General features: G+C 40.6%; 1 protein-coding gene across 3 annotated transcripts; it reads right to left on the reverse strand.

Annotated features, from left to right (window-relative positions):
- Positions 1-1,347: 1,347 nt before the first annotated feature.
- fam110b (family with sequence similarity 110 member B) lies at positions 1,348-15,492 on the reverse strand. 3 transcript variants are annotated; one of them, XM_020111941.2, is made up of 4 exons: positions 15,342-15,492; positions 10,464-10,682; positions 8,144-8,556; positions 1,348-6,533 (listed from the first exon to the last, which is right to left on the reverse strand). In XM_020111941.2, exons 1-4 carry the CDS (start codon positions 15,459-15,461, stop codon positions 5,627-5,629), a joined length of 1,659 nt encoding a protein of 552 aa, XP_019967500.2. In that variant the 5' UTR covers positions 15,462-15,492; the 3' UTR covers positions 1,348-5,626. The 3 variants fall into 3 exon arrangements, with proteins under 3 accessions (XP_019967500.2, XP_019967508.2, XP_069367273.1); XM_020111949.2 differs by having other exon boundaries at positions 10,464-11,067; positions 15,342-15,483; XM_069511172.1 differs by lacking the exon at positions 15,342-15,492 and adding an exon at positions 11,537-15,335 and having other exon boundaries at positions 10,464-11,502.
- Between the last annotated feature and the right edge of the window lie 1,745 nt (positions 15,493-17,237).

Consider the following 17,237-nt stretch of genomic DNA (forward strand, 5'->3'; position numbering starts at 1 on the left):
GTCCACAGTACCTCTGGGTCAACTTGGAAAAAAGCAAAAAGGGGAAGTTGTAGAAGACATTACTTACACCTCATCTGGTTAGTCAACTCTGTTTATCATATCAAGAGCGAGAGAAGCCCCAGGTGTTAGTTCGTCTGCATCACTTGCTGCTGAATTTGTAAATGGGGTCGATCCAGACCAAGCTCCTTTGTCTATTTTTCTTGTGAAAGGGAGTTTTTGTACAGAAATTCCCAAATTTGCCTCAGTTCATTTTAAGTCACCATACCTTTGCCAGTCAACTCGCAGCGGAAGTAACTCGACGGTGGATGTACCTGAGACAGCGCTAAAAGTCGACCAATCACATTAGATTAAAAATAATCATATATAATAAATCAATACCAATTGGTTGTAAATTAAAGTGTCTGGGGCACAGAGAGTGGTGCTCCGTGAAAAATCTGCAACAACCAAATAAAGTGCCATCTCAGGTCCCCTGGTTGCCAAAAGTTTAAGGACGCATTTACTCTCATTTGGCCAGCACCCCACACAAGAAAGTAAATATATAGAAAGATATGACTGAATACAATTTGAAAACAATTTCTATTGTGGCCCTTACAGTACCAGGTGCATTGTACAAGTAAACTATTATTATCTTATTAAGTTATGTTTAAATAGGCTTTTTTTTCCTCAGGATGTTGGAGGGAGTTGTGCCCCAGTGCCCCATATTAACAAGCCACCACTTGTATAATGGTATGGCAACAGTGCTGACTGTGCTGACTGTTACAGATTTTAGGCAATCAAATACAGACTACTTTAAGACCTGATTCCATGAGATATGATTCTTAAGCTCAAGAAACAAGTTAAAATCTGGAGTTCGTGTGGCTGAGAGGCTGTCTGGCAGGCTGACATAATGATCCTTACCATAGAAAAACTGTTGTTATAAACAGTCCCTGGTAAACTGTGACAGTGGCTTCTGGATTAACTAAGATCTTATGTGGCTAATGTGTACTGCAGCAGATCGGCACTTATGACGCATGGGTAACCTTGAGAAACCATTCAGAAAATACTTTGTTATGGTCAGTTATGTGTGCCATAGCCTGTTATTATGCCACATTTTCCTTCAATTAATAAACACATCAGTGACAAAAGATGGCAAACAAAAAGATTCATTGAAATAATGCAAAATAAACTGAACTTTGAAATGTTTTTTTTGTTTTAAATCAAGCACAAATGTGCAGTTTCCATGTTGAAAAACATAGTCTCATATCCTCTGAAACAATCCTGCCTGGTTTGTTCTGACACTGTACTAAGGGCAAACATCAGATTTTTTTTTTAGAATCTTAACATAAACCTTCAGACAGAGAAAAACTGAAATCCAACACATGGCTTTATATACATTTTCTTACAGCATGTACACACACAAGAAAAAAGTAAAACAAAGCAGGTAACAGAAGAGAACTCTCTGTCAATCCAAGCTAAATAAAAACACCAGATAGACAGTGTCCATGAAGCATGATTATACTGCAGGAACAGTAAAATATTGTTATTATTAATGTTTATGGTGAGAAGCAGCAGGATTTACTGGGGTCCGGCAGGAGGTTCGAGGTTGGTCAATCATGCTGGCACAGCCCTGAGGTCAGAGCTAGGAGAGGGGGAGAGCTGGCTTCACTTCACTTCCACTGGATTTTAGTGAGAAGTATGTAATAATAGTGAAATTTCTTAATACTCCAACATGACAGAAAACATGTTAGATGTTCTCTCGTTTTATTTCAAGGCCATACTTCTACTAACCTTTCTTTAATCACAAGGGCATTTTCGTATTGCTCATTAAATGATGGTTGAGTTTGATCACTTTTGGTTTCAATACCGAATTACAACTCTCATTTAATAAATATAATTTCAATAATTTAATAATACAACTGGATGTTTTGCACTGCCTTTATCACAGCAGTGAGATCAATGTTTCTAGTTTCAGATATCAGTTTCAGTTATTTTAGTTGTTTTTTGGTAAGAACAGTAGCCAGGCTGATAGTTGTGGAAGATAGCTGATAGTTGGCAGAAAAGTCCATAGTCACTTTAAGTATAATGTGCCTCATCTTACCCTGCTATCTCGTACACACTATGTAGTCATCATGTGAATTCCAAACCATATACCTATAGTGAGGTGAAGTAAGGGAAACCTAGCAGAGCTGTTGCTGTTGATGAGGTGAAGGGAGGTGGTGGGGTAACAGATACTCTGATGGTAAATGGTGACTGTTGCATTGCATTCATATCGATATGGCTTCAGACTTTAAGGCATATCAGTAACTTGCAGTTATGAATACAGATGACAAAGGTAATAGTGGAGGCAAATTTGGCAACCCACTTCTCTTTATTATCGAGGAACACAGGGGCTTTTTAAGCTACACATTCTGTGGCTGGCTTTGGAGACTGAATTGCAAACAGAGAGAAAGCAGAGCTGAGAACATTAACATCAACAAGGTGTTCATGGTGAATGCAGACTACAGTGTTTTTTGACATACAGCAGAATCTCTGCCTACGTTTGTGTGTTTGCGATCTACAGGACAAGCAATTATAGAAATCACAAAATCGTATGTGAAACTTGGAGAGAATGCTGACATATAACATGACCACAATCACCTTTTCTGTTCATAACACGTCCTAGATAGTAATAGTAGACAGCTTCACAAGTATTACTTTCAGTGTGCTTGTATTAGAATGGTGGTCTACATTATGACAGACTTTTACGGACATTGTTTTGAAAGGAGAGTTTTGGCGTCCTGCAACATGTTGCAGCGTCCTGCAACATTACTATTGAGAAGTGCTGTTCAACTGCTTGTGAAACCCATGATTCATTGGATAACCTCAGTGATTAGTAGAAAGTATATTTTATTGAATAAAAAGTGATATTGATAGTGGCATATACTGTATAATATGTGTACAGATTTCACTGTTGAGGCCACTTTAACACCTGTTGTTTGGTTCATTTAGTATGTGCCCTATGAATCATTACTGACTTATTATAACTGAAGTAGGAGAAGTAAACATGAAGCCATATGAACAGACCAGTGAGCCATTGATTGGACAGTTTGGCTGATCTCATCCTGCATTATCATCAGAGCAACATGGACTCACAGATGAGAAAAACATCTGGATTACCGAAACCTGATAAGTGTATTAAATTTGCCATGAGCCTGACTGAGTGAGACTGCAACTGGACTGTGATGTTCAGGTAGGACATGAATCAGGGAAATTATCACATGATCAGGGTCAAACCTCTGAGTTTTGAGAGACTGGTGGTCATTGACATTTAAGAGCAGTCTTCTTTAAATTTCATGCTTCATCACATATCTACTACGACGGGGTGACCAGAAGCTAAATGGACCAAACAAGTCAAGTGAACCACTAAACTAGAGCCTTAACTAATCCATTACACTGTCAGCAATATGTAGTACATTTGACCAAATTGTGAATGAATTCTACATATCTTGTCAGTGTAGAACAGCCACTCAATAACCATAACTAATCATAGGACACTAAAACTCTCCAGTTCAACTTTGAATTGCTTCAAATTAAAAGCTTGATAAGACAATTGTTAATAAAATTGGCCTGTTTAGCGAAAATACCTTAATGCTGTGCGGATGTTTAAGAGATTAGCTTCTATATCATGTGTCTATCTGTCTCAACCTCTCAGTGTCAATGTCCTCTTTTTTCTTTGTCAATCAATCTCCACACACTTCAAAGCCTTAAATGAGTAATTATGATATCTATGTTACCACAAGTTAAAACTTGTTGAGAGCTAGCTTGCCACCACTCATGTTTCATATGTTTCTCAGCACCTTACATTGTCATGGGTAATGACTTGATACATTACCAATGTAGTGAGTCTTTGGGACTCACTGAATAAGTACTGACTTGATCAATTATTCATTTAACATTCATCTATAACAAATATCAAGTAGCTTCACAGAACTGTCTTTCCAAAGTGCCTTCTAGTTTTTGACAGATATAGTTCCAAATCTGTTTTTCTAAGAGTGCAGGACCTTTTCCAAGTTTGTTTAATAAGAGATTTTAACACTATGACCGGCATTTTTCAAAGTGGACATTTTGACTTGTCATTGCAAGAAAAGCACAAGTGGAGATAATACCTGTTGCTCAGTCCAACAACTGTACAACTGCCTTGTAATTCAGAAGGGGACAAATTGTTCCATCATTTTACCCTCCTATAGTTTGATGTACTGATGAGTGCTGATGATGCTTCTAACACACAACAGACGCAACAAAAAGAAAAAAACAAAAAGAAACCAAATATCTCAGGATGAAAACGTGGAGCCATACACGTAGGAGACGATGAAGATGTCAAGCGAGTTTGTGGTGTCCATGTACTGTAAACAAAATCATGTGCTCTCCACAGCACAATTATTGTGTTACTTCCTGCCTCTGCCTCCTGCACAACCCCTCACCTGAATCCTGCAGAGGATTTGTTGCTAACGGGTCTAAGGAGAGAACCCCTGCTGCGTTGCGCATGTGTGAAAGGCTTATTGCGGAGATAATCTGGACCCAACATGTCTGAAGACAGCTTTAAAGAAGGTAACAAACAATTGTAAAAACATATTTTCACTTTATCATAAGAATTATTAGCTGGATAAGTATACTGACAGGAAAAAATTTAAATTTCATCCATTTAAAACTGAATCAACAAAACACGAGAAAAAATTCCAAAAAAATGAAGGGGTCTTCCTGAAGCCACTATATTTAGATGATGTCTCTATTTACAATCCCACTTCAAATGCATTAAATGGTCACCCATTTCTCCAACTGGGAAAACAGCCGTGAATGTGCACAGAATCAGGGCTATTTAACTCGCGGAACACATAAGAGATATGGGAAATGATTGTGTTTTTAAACAAATTTAGAAACGAGCCTGCACCTAAATGGGAGCTTGTCAGACCTGTAAATTGTCTGTATTTATATTGCGCTTTTCTAGTCTTGATGACCACTCAAAGCGCTTTACAGTACAGTTTGCCATTCTCCCATTCACACACACATTCATACAGTGCATCTATATGCAACTTTTTCTCTATGAAAAGGGGCAATTTTGGGGTTCAGTATTTTGCCCAAGGACACTTTGGCATGTGGAATGGGGAAGGCTGGGATCGAAGTGCCAACCCTCTGATTAGAGGATGACCGCTCTACACCCCGTTACCCCTGTCTGACAAGCCAAAATGTACTCCGTGACAAAGGCCTGTAATACCTTATAGTGAGACTCTCGCTTGATGTGTCCTTGGACATTTTTGTCAGTTTAAACTGTGTCCAAAGGGAAACTGTTTGCTTATATATATATATATGTCCTTTGTTTATTTGTTTATCCAGACGTAATGTTCCTATCCATCCATTCATATTTCCCTACATGTCATTGATGTTAATCTAGACCTTGGATGATAAGAGTCTGTTTCTTGATCTATTCATTAATTTCCTCACCTAGTTTAGATAGACCTGCCAGACTTTCTATTTGATCCATTCAATAATCCATCTATTCATTTTCATGACTTTTCAGGCCAACTCTCAGATCAAAATCTCTAAATCTTTGAGAAACTCTTGTCCATCTACCCATTCTGAAACACAGGGCAGTTTTTCTGTAGTGCTTGTCCTAAACATGTGACACTTTTTGTGTCTCTCTTGCCTGTTTGATGCTATAAAGCCACTTAATGACTCTTGCATTTCGTTCCACAGCTGAGATTCCGTATGGAACGCGCTCCCCAGCCTCCTCCTCCTCGTCCTCACCCTCGTCCCCTTCTGACAGCCCATCATTGGAGGATTGCCGTGAGCGGTCGCATTCGGAGGAGATCATAGAAGCTGATCTGAAGTTCAGGCTGACAATGTCTGAGTTGGCTCTTGCAAAGTTTTCTGGACCGACTGCCTCCAGCTCCTCTGGGTCGAGGCCACAGTAGTTAAAAAAGCGTTCCACATCAGCTCCAGCCCGGGCATACCGGTCTGACAGGTCTGATTTAGATCTGTGTAGTGAGGAGCGACAAGCCACAGAGGACCCAAGCTCTACCTCCAGGTTGGGATTGATTGAAGTATTGGAAGGGTCTCCAAAATCACACGGTAGCGATTGAGGGGTGGTGTTGTCACAGGGTGAGGCAGATGGAGTTGGTTGAGGGGGACGCAGTGAAAAGGAAAGTGTGGGAGGAGGAAGGGATGCAGGGTTAGGTTTTGGAGGGAGGGGAGGAGCTGAGGAGCTGCTGGATCGGGCAGTGCGGAGTGGCTTGCCATTGCACAGTCGCAAGAGGTCAGAGGAGGAGTGGGAGGTGAGCAGAGGTGGTAGTGGAGAACGAGAGCGATCAACAACTCCCTTGCCTCCTCTTTCATCCAGGACTTTTCTGCTGAGGTTGAGGTTTCCTCCTTGTAGTGGACTATGACGCCCCCCACTGTTGATGGGGGGGACCTTCAGGGAATGGGAGAAGGAGCGGAGAGAGTGTGAGGTGCTTGGACTGGGACCTGAGTCTGGTGGTCGCTCATTAAGTGTCATTGTAGATCGATATGTTAATGGAATCCTAGGAATAGAAAAAAGAAAAATAAATAAATGTAATAATGAAGAGGTCATCTGCCTTTTATCTTGAACCTTCACATATTCAAAATAATGCACAGGGTTACCTCATAACTACTTATACTACCACTGTTACCATATCATATTATGTAAAGTTCTTCGAGATAATGTATGTTGTGATTTGGCACAGGACAAATAAAATTGAATTGAATACCCACTACTCTTTTAGATCACAGCTCTCGAATCCATCCAGACTTCCCCACACAACAAAACATCCACGACTGACCGGATTTCATAGAGCCAAGATAAATATCTTCATTGGGCCTCATTCATCAATATATTCTTAAGAATGTTCTTAAATTTGTTCTTAAGAAGTATTCTAAGAAAACTCTGTTAGATTTATGACATGTTCTTAAACTGCAGATTTGTCCGCATCTCTGTTCTTATTTTGATGAATGTGTTGGTAGCACGTGTCAGTTCTTCCTAATTAGCATAGGTAAATTCCCCACCAATACCCATAAAAGGGCATGAGACTATAATGCTGTGTGCACACAGAAATCACAGAAACTGAAAGGAATATTTGAAAAGTCAGGAAAGATTGAACAAAATCAGGCAACAGAACAAACACCCAGAGGGCTTTTTCATCGTGGCTGGAGACTTAAACCACACCAACCTAAAGACTGTGCTCCCCAGATTTTACAAGTAATGTTAATGCTACAATACAAGAGATGCTACCGAACAAAATTTCGTTGTACTTGTTGCAATGACAATAAAGCTTCTTGACAATAAAGCTTCTGCGCCGTTCCTGACTCGTAAATTGTAAGAACGTTTTTATATTCTGCGGTGTCCGCAGTGAAACACAGCACTGCAGGTGAAGCCTCTACTGAGCATCTGGGTTTACTCGACCTGATCCTGATTGGACCCATCGGGCCCGGACATGCTGGGCTAGGTTCAGACAAAATGTTTTGAATAATATTCGCGTTTAGGTCCCACTGAACCCACTGACCTGGGTGTGTCCACAGACCTGGGTGGGGTGCGCACTGTGTGGTGCATTTGCATCTCTTGAGCAATCTCTCGTTTCAGAACAGAAACAAACTCAGTTTTCAGAATTAACAGGCTACACTTGGACAAACATTTTAACTAAATGTGACACATTAAATATGTAAACACTAGCGTGTAAAACCTAAGATATGTTCCTATTCAAAATGTTAGTGTTAAATACTTGTTATCTTTTGCTGACCATATCCCGTGTGGGTTTTCCCCTCTTCAAAAGGATAAAATATTATGGTAATTTTATCTTATTATACAACTGTATGATTAAAAGTATAAAAAAAACTGAGCCTGTGTGGATTCTGTACTTACCTAAGAACAAATCCAGATAAGATAACATTGGTGAATGTTAGAATCTTCATAAAAACTGCGTAAGTGTGTTTTAAAAAGAAATTTCTTAGAACTAAGAACTAAGAACTGTTGGTGAATGAGGCCCAATGTCTGTATCAACCCAGAAATGGCTCTCATATCAAATAAGAACTGCCAATTTGAGTCTGTTTTACTGACACATGAAAACAGCGACTGAATCTAGTAATTTACAAAATACAAAGGGGTTGCAATGTTTACCCTGTTGGCATCCAACTCTTGGCCATTTCCCCTGATGACCTCATCAGCACAGCACTCTTAGCTCCACCTCCTAGTCCTTCAGGTCCAGCTCCTGAGGAGGATGATGAATTTAGGAGATTTTTTAGTATCTCTAGGTTTAAATTCTCCCGTTTGCTGCCGCCACTGCTTGTTGCACATGTGTCTGACTTTGCATTGTTATTCGATGCTTTGAAAGGTATCCCGCCTCCATTTCCTCCTCCACCAATCCCAGAGCCTCTCTTGGACAGCAGTGGGTGGCAGACAGTAGGCTTGGCCAGCACGGTTGGTTTGATAGGCTCCTGCTTGGCATTGATAACTTCCTGGCTCTTGACATACTTGGCTTTGTCAGCTTCTAGTCTCTCAACAGCACTGAGGCGCTTTGGGTTAGCTTCCACCTGAAACACAGATTTAGCATAGTGTATGTTAATGATTACAAAACTCATCCATCTTTTAAACACACATATTCTATCTATTCATCCATACATATCCAGAGCAAAACCAACATGCATCAGGGCAGAGCCATACAATAGTACTTACCACTGAGCCAATGCTAACAGAACCAGAACACTCAGCTTTACTACTGGAGCTACTCTCATTAATTTCACGATGGCTCTCAGCAGCAAATACCGATCCAATCTGTTGGATCAGTGTAAGTACTGCTACTGATCTGAAGTTAAATGATCAGGTATCAGTAATAATATAACTGCTCCATATTAAACTCCACATCGTATATGTTAATTGAGTGGCAGTAGAGGACATAGCTGAAGACAGGATACCATCACTTGTTGGTCATAGTCAGGATAAGAGAAGTGGAAATGCAATCACAAAAGGGCTAAAGCATACAAGGTCCATGGAAACCATTAACAGAGAGGGAAAGAATAAACTTTGTCCTCTGACTTCAATAAATCCTGTGTTTGTCATAGGGGGACTGCTCAAAAATATCAGATCTTGATGAACAAATTATTCAAGTTGAAATTCTTTACTGATGTGCATTGTATAATTTGTTGAGAACAAATGACATAACAAGGGTCAATGGAAACCAAAATCATCAACCCCATTAAGGGGCTGGATTCAAAACCAAACTGATAATCAAAGTAAAAAAATTAAAATCACAGGCTGGTCCAACTTGTGTGAATTTCATCATGATAACTCATTATGTGACTCAATAGTGTGTATGGCCTCCAGACAACGTCTGGGCATTCTCCTGTGGAGTGTCCTGGTTGTGTGAATGTGAGGACCAGTCAACAGCATCAATACCTTCGTCATCCATATGGCCACATGAGGCTGGGCATTGTCCTGAACCAAGAGGAACCCAGGGCCCACTGCACCAAAGTAAGGTCTGACAGTCGATCGGAGGATTTCATTCAACAGCAGTCAGGGTACGGTTGGCTATGACATGAAGGTCTGTGCGACCCTCCAAGGATATGCCTCCTCAGACCATCACTGACCCACCACCAAGCAAGTCATGCTGGATGATGTTACAGGCAGCATAATGTTCACCACAGCTTCTCCAAGACTCTTTCACGCCTGTCTCAGTGTGAACCTGCTCTCACCTGTGAAGACGGACCTTCCAATTCTGTTGTTCTCTGGCGAATGCCAATTGAGCTGCACAGTACTAAGCTGTGAGCACAGGTCCCACCAGAGGTCATCGGGCCCTCATGCCAACCTAATGGAGTCTGTTTCTGAAATTTGGTCAGTAACCCGCTGGAGGTCATTTTGTAGGGCTCTGGGAGTGCTCCTCCTGTTCCTCCTAGCACAAAGGCAGAAATAATGGTCCTGCTGCTGGGTTAATGCCCTTCTACAGCCTTGTCCAGTTCTCCTTGTGTAACTGCTGGTCTCCTGCTATCTCCTCCATGTTCTTAAGACCTGATTGGGCTTCAGTTACCGCCTCATGCTACCAGTAGTGACAAGGACACAAGCAGAACACACGACTAAGGAAGAATCCGTCAGGAAGGATAAGAAGAGAGCAGCTGTCTGTAAAACCATTCCCTTTTTGGGGGTTGTCTTGCTTTTGCCTCCATTGCACCTGTTGTCACTTTCATTTGCACCAAAGCTGGTGAAACTGATTCACAATCACTTGTGCTTCCTAAATGGACAGATTGATGCAAATGAAGTTTAACTGACTTGGTGTTATACTGTGATGATTAAGTGTTTCCTTTATTTTTTTGAGCAGCATATTTTGCATTGCCCAGTATGATACAGTATATATAAAATGTTGTTTATCTAATTTTCAACTTTAATGTTTGTAATTATTATTATTATTACACAGAAAGTAGCAGATTCCAGGGTAATGTAACAGTACCTGTTTCCTGAAGTAGTCAGGGCCTTTGTTGAGGATGCGGAGGGGTACAGCAGAATTGAAGGCCGTCGCAGGGCCAGCAGCCTTGCTATCTGGCAGGTCTTGTGGCAGTGTCTCTGTCGGCATGGCAAAGAGGCGACTGGGGTGGCCGGCCGTGGTGGCTGGACGTGCAGGGGGTTTGACAGAGGGCAGGGAAACCGCAGGACCCCCAAAACATGAAGACTCAAGGTGGAGAAGAGAAAGTTTAGAATGAGATGAAGCTCCTGATCCTCCTCATTGCCTGAGCCATTATTCTACTGCATTGCATGAGAAGGACAGTCTCTTTCTGTCCGCAGCTCTTCACTGGTCTTTGATGAGAGGTCTCTATTAGTCTGTGGTTCAAAGGTTTGGAACTACTCTTCAAGCAAGATGGACAGAAAGATGAATGTAAAGAGACAGGGAGAGCAGTGACACAATGGAAAGGAGGTAAGAGAGTGCTGAGAAGTGAGGACAGTGGTGTGGATGAGTGCTTCCACAGGGCCCTAGGAAAAGCAGAGGATGGCAGGAAATGAAAGCCTCACTGCCTCTTCTCAGCCCCGTCAACTCTCTTTTCAGCTCGCCACACAATCTGAAATCAGGATATAAAAAGAGAGAGAAAGAAATAGCCAATGGGGTTTAAGTAAGATTGTGACATCATGCACCAAGCAACCAGAGCAGGGATAGCAATGACACACAAATATATTAGAATGCCACAGTACATATGCACACACATACACACAGAAGGTGTAAGGTATCAGTATGTGGAAGAAATAACTGATGCCTTATGATTATTAATTTAAACTAGAATTACCACACTATATTTGCATGCCTCCAACCAGTGCAGTATCTGTGAACATATTTCTACCTATGTTTTTTTCATATAAAGGTCACTATTACCTTACTTTTGACGACTGAAACACAGTAACATGAGGTAATTGTGACCTTGACCTTTGACCTCCAGGTACCAACATCTAATCAGTTTATCTTTGAGTTAAAGTCAAAGTTTGCCCCAAATTTGAAGACACTCCCTCAAAAACAAGTTTTTAGGCCACTGTGACCTTGACCTTTCACCATGGGCTACCAAGATTAAATCCAAGCTCAAGTATATTTTTGGGCCAAATGTGAAAGAATTTCCTAAAGTTGTTTCAGGGTTTATTGCATTCAGAAGGCAAAACATATTTGTTGTGAGGTCACAGTGACTTGACCTTTGACCACCAAAATGTAATCAGTTCATCATTGAGTCCAAGTGAATAGTTTGAGAAAATTCTATCAAAGCATTCTTAAGATTTCATGTTCCTGTGAATGGGATGGGGCCTAAGTCATCATGTTAAATATGTTTTTTCTTAAACTTGTTATTCAGAAAGTTCAGAAGAGAATTCATGACATGTTCCATTCCATTCATGAATGCGATTGTCTTCTTATATTAAAAGTCTGTGCTGTCATAGGTAGGTTAATGCCTATATAACAGGTCTGTACACACAGAAATTGAAAATAAAATGATACACGGGATGCAATTACACATTCAGTAAAGGTTACACAGTTGATGGAATGAAAAAATTGTTTGATCTTAAATCTGTAGTCAAGAGAAATAAAGCAATTTTCAGACATGACATCCAGAGGCTCTCTGGAAAATTAGGACCAGACTTTCTCCATAGGTTGCCTTTCATACATGAACATTACAGTGGGAGATTATCTGCTCAGATGAGTTCACATCAGCAACAAATCCTCAAGATGATTCAGGTGAGGGGTGATGCGGAAGGCAGAGAGAGGACATAATATATAGTATAAATTGTTTTTGTTTACAGCACATTGACTATGGGACACACCTGGGAGCCCTGCACAGCTCCACTGCCGGCAGAGCACACGGCACAGGGGCACTGACCCGAGGACCCAGGACAGCTCCACTGCAAATGCCAGAGTGCACTCAGCCCGGCGACAGTGCCACCAAGCCTGGGGAAGACACCCTGGGGTCCATGCACAGCTCCACTTAGTCTGCTTATAGTGTTCATTCTGGGACATTTCATACATGATGGACCGCAAAATTGTTTTCATTTACAGTTTAACCGGCGCTGTCAGTAATTTACTGCTCCTCTCTATGTCTGTCATATGCGCTGCTCACTGCCAAACAAATCAAGCCAAATCAAGAGCGCCCTGCCATCTCCTCCAGCTCTCCATACATTGCCTAATGTTTTTAAGTCTGAATTTACAACTGTCCGATGACACTGTTTGTGTGTGTGCGTGTGTCTGGCTGTCTGCAAGAGAGAGACAGAGAGGAAGATATGCAGGAGAAACCCAGACAGTACTCTAATTAATATATTCTGACACTGAGAGAAGTCGAGAGATTTGACCTGGACTGTTATCAACAGCACTGTGAGAGATTATCACCTTGAATATTACAGATGAGTTAGAAAGACATTCAGCATATTTGTTTATATCTTTCAGTACATCAGCTCTTGCGGAGGTAACCTGTGATCGTCACACATACTTCCACCTGCTGAACACAGAATAAACTGTAAGCACCAGTCTTTACTGCTTGACTTCACACAGCTGATATTACATGTGCCAAAAGGCCAAAAAATAATCTACAGACTACACCCTTTTTAGTGAGTTTTTTGTTTTCATTACTTTAAAAAAATTTTTTTTAATTTGTTGTCATCACATCACCAGATGCATCTCATCCATGTCACAGTGTACGCAAATGTGTGTCACCCAGACATACATATTAATACATATATACATACAGTTGTACAAAAAAAATGCAACTGAAACCTAAATTATGTGAGACAGAGAACAAAAAGCAAAAAGTAAAGTAATGCTTTACTTTAGGTAAGGTAATGCTCCTCTAAGTGTCATGCAGCATCACATTCCACAAATTTTTATTCACTCACTATTTAGACAATCTCTTTTAAAACAGGTTTTAGTCCCCCCTCATTTTGTGAGTTAGATATTCCATTTGATACATTTGTTGAACACTGAACTGTATCTCCATTTCTCTGTTTGGGGACATACTTTCTGGAGCGAATTTCTTGTTATCTGTGCTGATATGCGCAGTATCCTTAACAAGTATTTATCATGTTTGTTTTGTATTTGTCTTTAATTTTGCATAGCACCACAAGATTTGGGTTCAGTTGGAGGACCCCTTTTGGAATAATATTGATTTCCTCCCTGATTTTATTCCAGAATAATTATACTGATGGGCAAGACCAAAACACACGACTAAAATTAGCAAAGGATTCGCCACACTCCCTACAGCGGTTTGATGGGTTTTTTTTCTTATTATATTTCGGTTGCTGTGTTAAGGTAGCAAAGCAGCATATTTATATTTTCCATGCATATTCACTCCAGTAAGGAGATATTGTAGTTGTTGTACAATACGATTCATTTCCTTCCAACTTTCCTCAGATATATACATATATTACATTTTTCTTCCCATTTTAGTTTTACCATTGTATCGTGTTGCACGTGACTGCTTTCTAAGATAGCATAGAGGTCTGAGACTTGATGTGATACTTCACCGTTGTTCTTCCTTCCTATCTTGCTATTGTGAATGTTACTTCTCATTTGTAGGTAGCCGAAGAAGTGTGAGTGTGATAAGTTGTATTTTTGCCTAAATACGGTCAGTCCTTTTCTTGCTCAAGTATTAAAAGCTGTATCTTTTTTATACCTATTTAATTCAGGTTCTTCCTTTATCTCTCTCAGGTCATCCATCATCTCACACTTCACAGTACCTCTTAATTATATTCCACACCTCCAGTGTATTTCTAGTTAATGTATTGACTAGTTCATGTATCCTTGGCTTACTTTCTTTTCAAATGGGTATAGTTTTTATTGAGAAATGACACATGTTCTTCAGCCTCCACCTAGCTTCATAATTGTTATTTAACTAAAGTGTTTATTGATTGCATTCGGGCAGTGTAATAATAATGCTTTTCTTTAGCCATTATTAGTGTGACTTGTCTTACAAACCCTTGCACTTAAAGCTTCAGTGTGTAGAATTTAGTGACATCTAGTGTTGACACCTCACCCTCCCCTTCCAAACATTAAAGAGAACCTGTGGATACCTTCAGTTCTCATAAAAACTCAAAAGTCTGGGCTACTGTAAAAAAAACAAACATGGCGGCCTCCATAGAGAGGACCCCCTCCCGATGTGAATTTAAAGTATTTAAATATAAAGAGCCCATTCTAGGAGAAAGAAAACAACAATTCATACAATTTAGATGAAACAAACTAGTGAAAACATCCCTAGTGTTATTTTATATTAAATTTCTGCCAATAGATCGTTTTCACCTAAATCTTACACACTGGACCTTTAAAAACAACGTGTGACTTTCTGTTCATCTACACAGGAGGGTACTTGAAAACGTGCAAGATGTTATTTAACAATGACACCAAGATATGAAAAGACAAATAGAGACGAGCTGGAATCTCAGGAATGAAAGCGCAATGTACACAGGATCATGTGCAATGCGTGCATGCGCGCTGGTGGTGGTGCAATGCAATGCCAAACCCCCACTGCAAAAGCAGCACAGCCATGGGTGTCCCACAGTCCGGAATATGGTGTTCCTGAGCCGGGGCCAGCGCTGTACCGCCTCACAGAGGGCGCACAGTGCTGCTTATATAACCGAGGAGCACACAGCCCCTGCCAGCATCACTAACCAGCCCAACAGACAAACATTGCGGTGAGGCAAAGGTTCCTGCCCGCCTCACACTAATCCGAACAATAGCCATATTTCCGACATGACAGAAAAACGGAGAAAAACACGGGTCGGACATAACGTTAACAGCGTCACTAAGCCCCCAGCCGTGAAAAGTTCAACAGGCGGCCTCTCTGGCATCACAGCTGAGTTGGTTCGGCGACCTTACCTGGATATGCCGCTGCTGAAAACAAAGGATGCTGCTGCGGTTTTTCTCCGTTGGATCGGTGCGTCTGCTCGGCCTGTCAGCATCCTGTTCCCAGCCAGCAGCCCCACTGTCACGCCGCATGGCAACAAGGCTGCATTTCCGGTCACTACTTTCACAGTAACGGTCAGATGTTTGCCACGATTCACTGTAAATGTATCTGATGTTAAGAGGTGTTGGTTAAACATTGGGAAGTCTCAGTTAAGTTGCTACATATTATAAAAAGAACGCCTGACACTGTTCGTTTTTATGTAAAACAAAAAGGGAACGTCGGCTTGTTCTGATTAAACTTGAGCAACCATCTGAAACAGTGTCCTTAGTTGTTTGTAGTTTAAATATAAGAAACTATCCAATAATTTTTAATTCAATAATCAGCAACATGTTTTTATCATGTCTTTAATTTTTTTTTCAAAATTAAAAAGTTTTAAACATGAATCTTAATGAGTAAAATAGAAGAGTCATCGCTCGATAATAAAAACATATTGGCGTTTGTTATTTTACACACAGCAGTCGCTTCGCAAGGGGAGTTGACTCCCGCTTTGGCTTTTATTTTGGAACCACAGGTCTTGTTTCCTGGGAGGTGTCGTCCTAAGGCTCGCTGCCTTGTTGCAGCTCCCAGCCGCTCAGTCTCCCCACCGACACGCAGGCAGCGGAGCGGGTGTGCGGAGTGCGGCTGGATGAACCCTGACTACGTTTGATAGCAGCTGTGATTATTTCCACAGTCACACGCAGGCTCTGTCTACGGTCTCCTTCAGTATATCCCCCGTCCTCATTGTATTTTAAAGTATTATTGGTCCGGCTGAATGTCAGCCAGCCAGTTCTCCCCTATGAATATGAATGGAGCGCTCCAGTCGTTAAAGGGCCAGTGTCTTGGCTCTGGCTGCGTTATGGGTGCGTTCGGCTTTAGCTGCGACTGATCGAGAGGCGTCTACCTGCAGACATCACTGTGGGGTCGCTTCCGGTGCAGGCTCCGCTGTTAACAGATTTCTACCTCGGGTCCTATTTTGAGATTGGTTATTTAAGCCTAGTACACGGTCAGTTTTAATACTACCTGACTATGTTGCGATTCGTGGCTGACAGGTTTAAAGATTATCCTGAAATATTTAAATTGACATAATCTTTCTTGTAATGTGACTTTTTTTTCTGACATCTGTAGCTCAGACTCTGAGCTTAGTAGTTTTTTAGAAAAAGGAAAGTCATCTTAGGTTATTAAAGATCCAGTGAGTAAGATTTAGGTGAAAGGGATCTTTTGGCAGAAATGTATATATAAAATAATCCTCATTTTATCCAAATTGTATGATTTGTAGTTTTCTTTTTTAAAAGGCCTTTAATATATAAATACTTTATATTTACATTGAGGGGGACCCTCTCTACGGAGGCCACCTTTTTTTTACATTAGTCCAGACTGGACAAATTAAACACCTTTTAAGTTTTTATGACGACTGGAGTTTATCACAGGTTCTTTTTCATGTTCGTAAGGAGAGGGTGAGGTGAGGGGTGTTCAGCTGCAACATGCAATTTCAACACTAGACATCATTAAATTCGACACACTGTACCATTAAGTGAAAGGGATCAGTTGGCATGAATAGAATATATAATCCTAGTGATGACATTCCACAATATCTATAATTTGCAAAGCTATTAATGTAAAAATGTTTACTGTAAAATCTTTTAGTTTTTATTAACAGCAATTTATCGGCAACTTGCCAGTTAAATTCTATAATTTGAATAGAATACAAGATACTGTTGTAAACTAGATTACAGTAAACAACAGCAAATTTTCACAAGAACCTGTGAAAAGGTTTCCTGTAATGTACTGTAATTCTTTTACAGAAACAACAGCATTTTTACAATACTTCA

The sequence above is a fragment of the Paralichthys olivaceus genome, chromosome 16 (assembly GCF_024713975.1).
Source record: "Paralichthys olivaceus isolate ysfri-2021 chromosome 16, ASM2471397v2, whole genome shotgun sequence".
Classification (NCBI taxonomy): domain Eukaryota; kingdom Metazoa; phylum Chordata; class Actinopteri; order Pleuronectiformes; family Paralichthyidae; genus Paralichthys; species Paralichthys olivaceus.

Coding starts and splice junctions, on each gene's coding strand:
- fam110b (XM_020111941.2), bottom strand. CDS start 15,461: ATGCGGCGTGACAGTGGGGCTGCTGGCTGGGAACAGGATGCTGACAGG. Junction 10,683..15,341: donor TTCAGCAGCGGCATATCCAG/GTAAGGTCGCCG, acceptor CTCCACCTTGAG/TCTTCATGTTTTGGGGGTCC. Junction 8,557..10,463: donor CTGACTACTTCAGGAAACAG/GTACTGTTACAT, acceptor TCTGTGTTTCAG/GTGGAAGCTAACCCAAAGCG.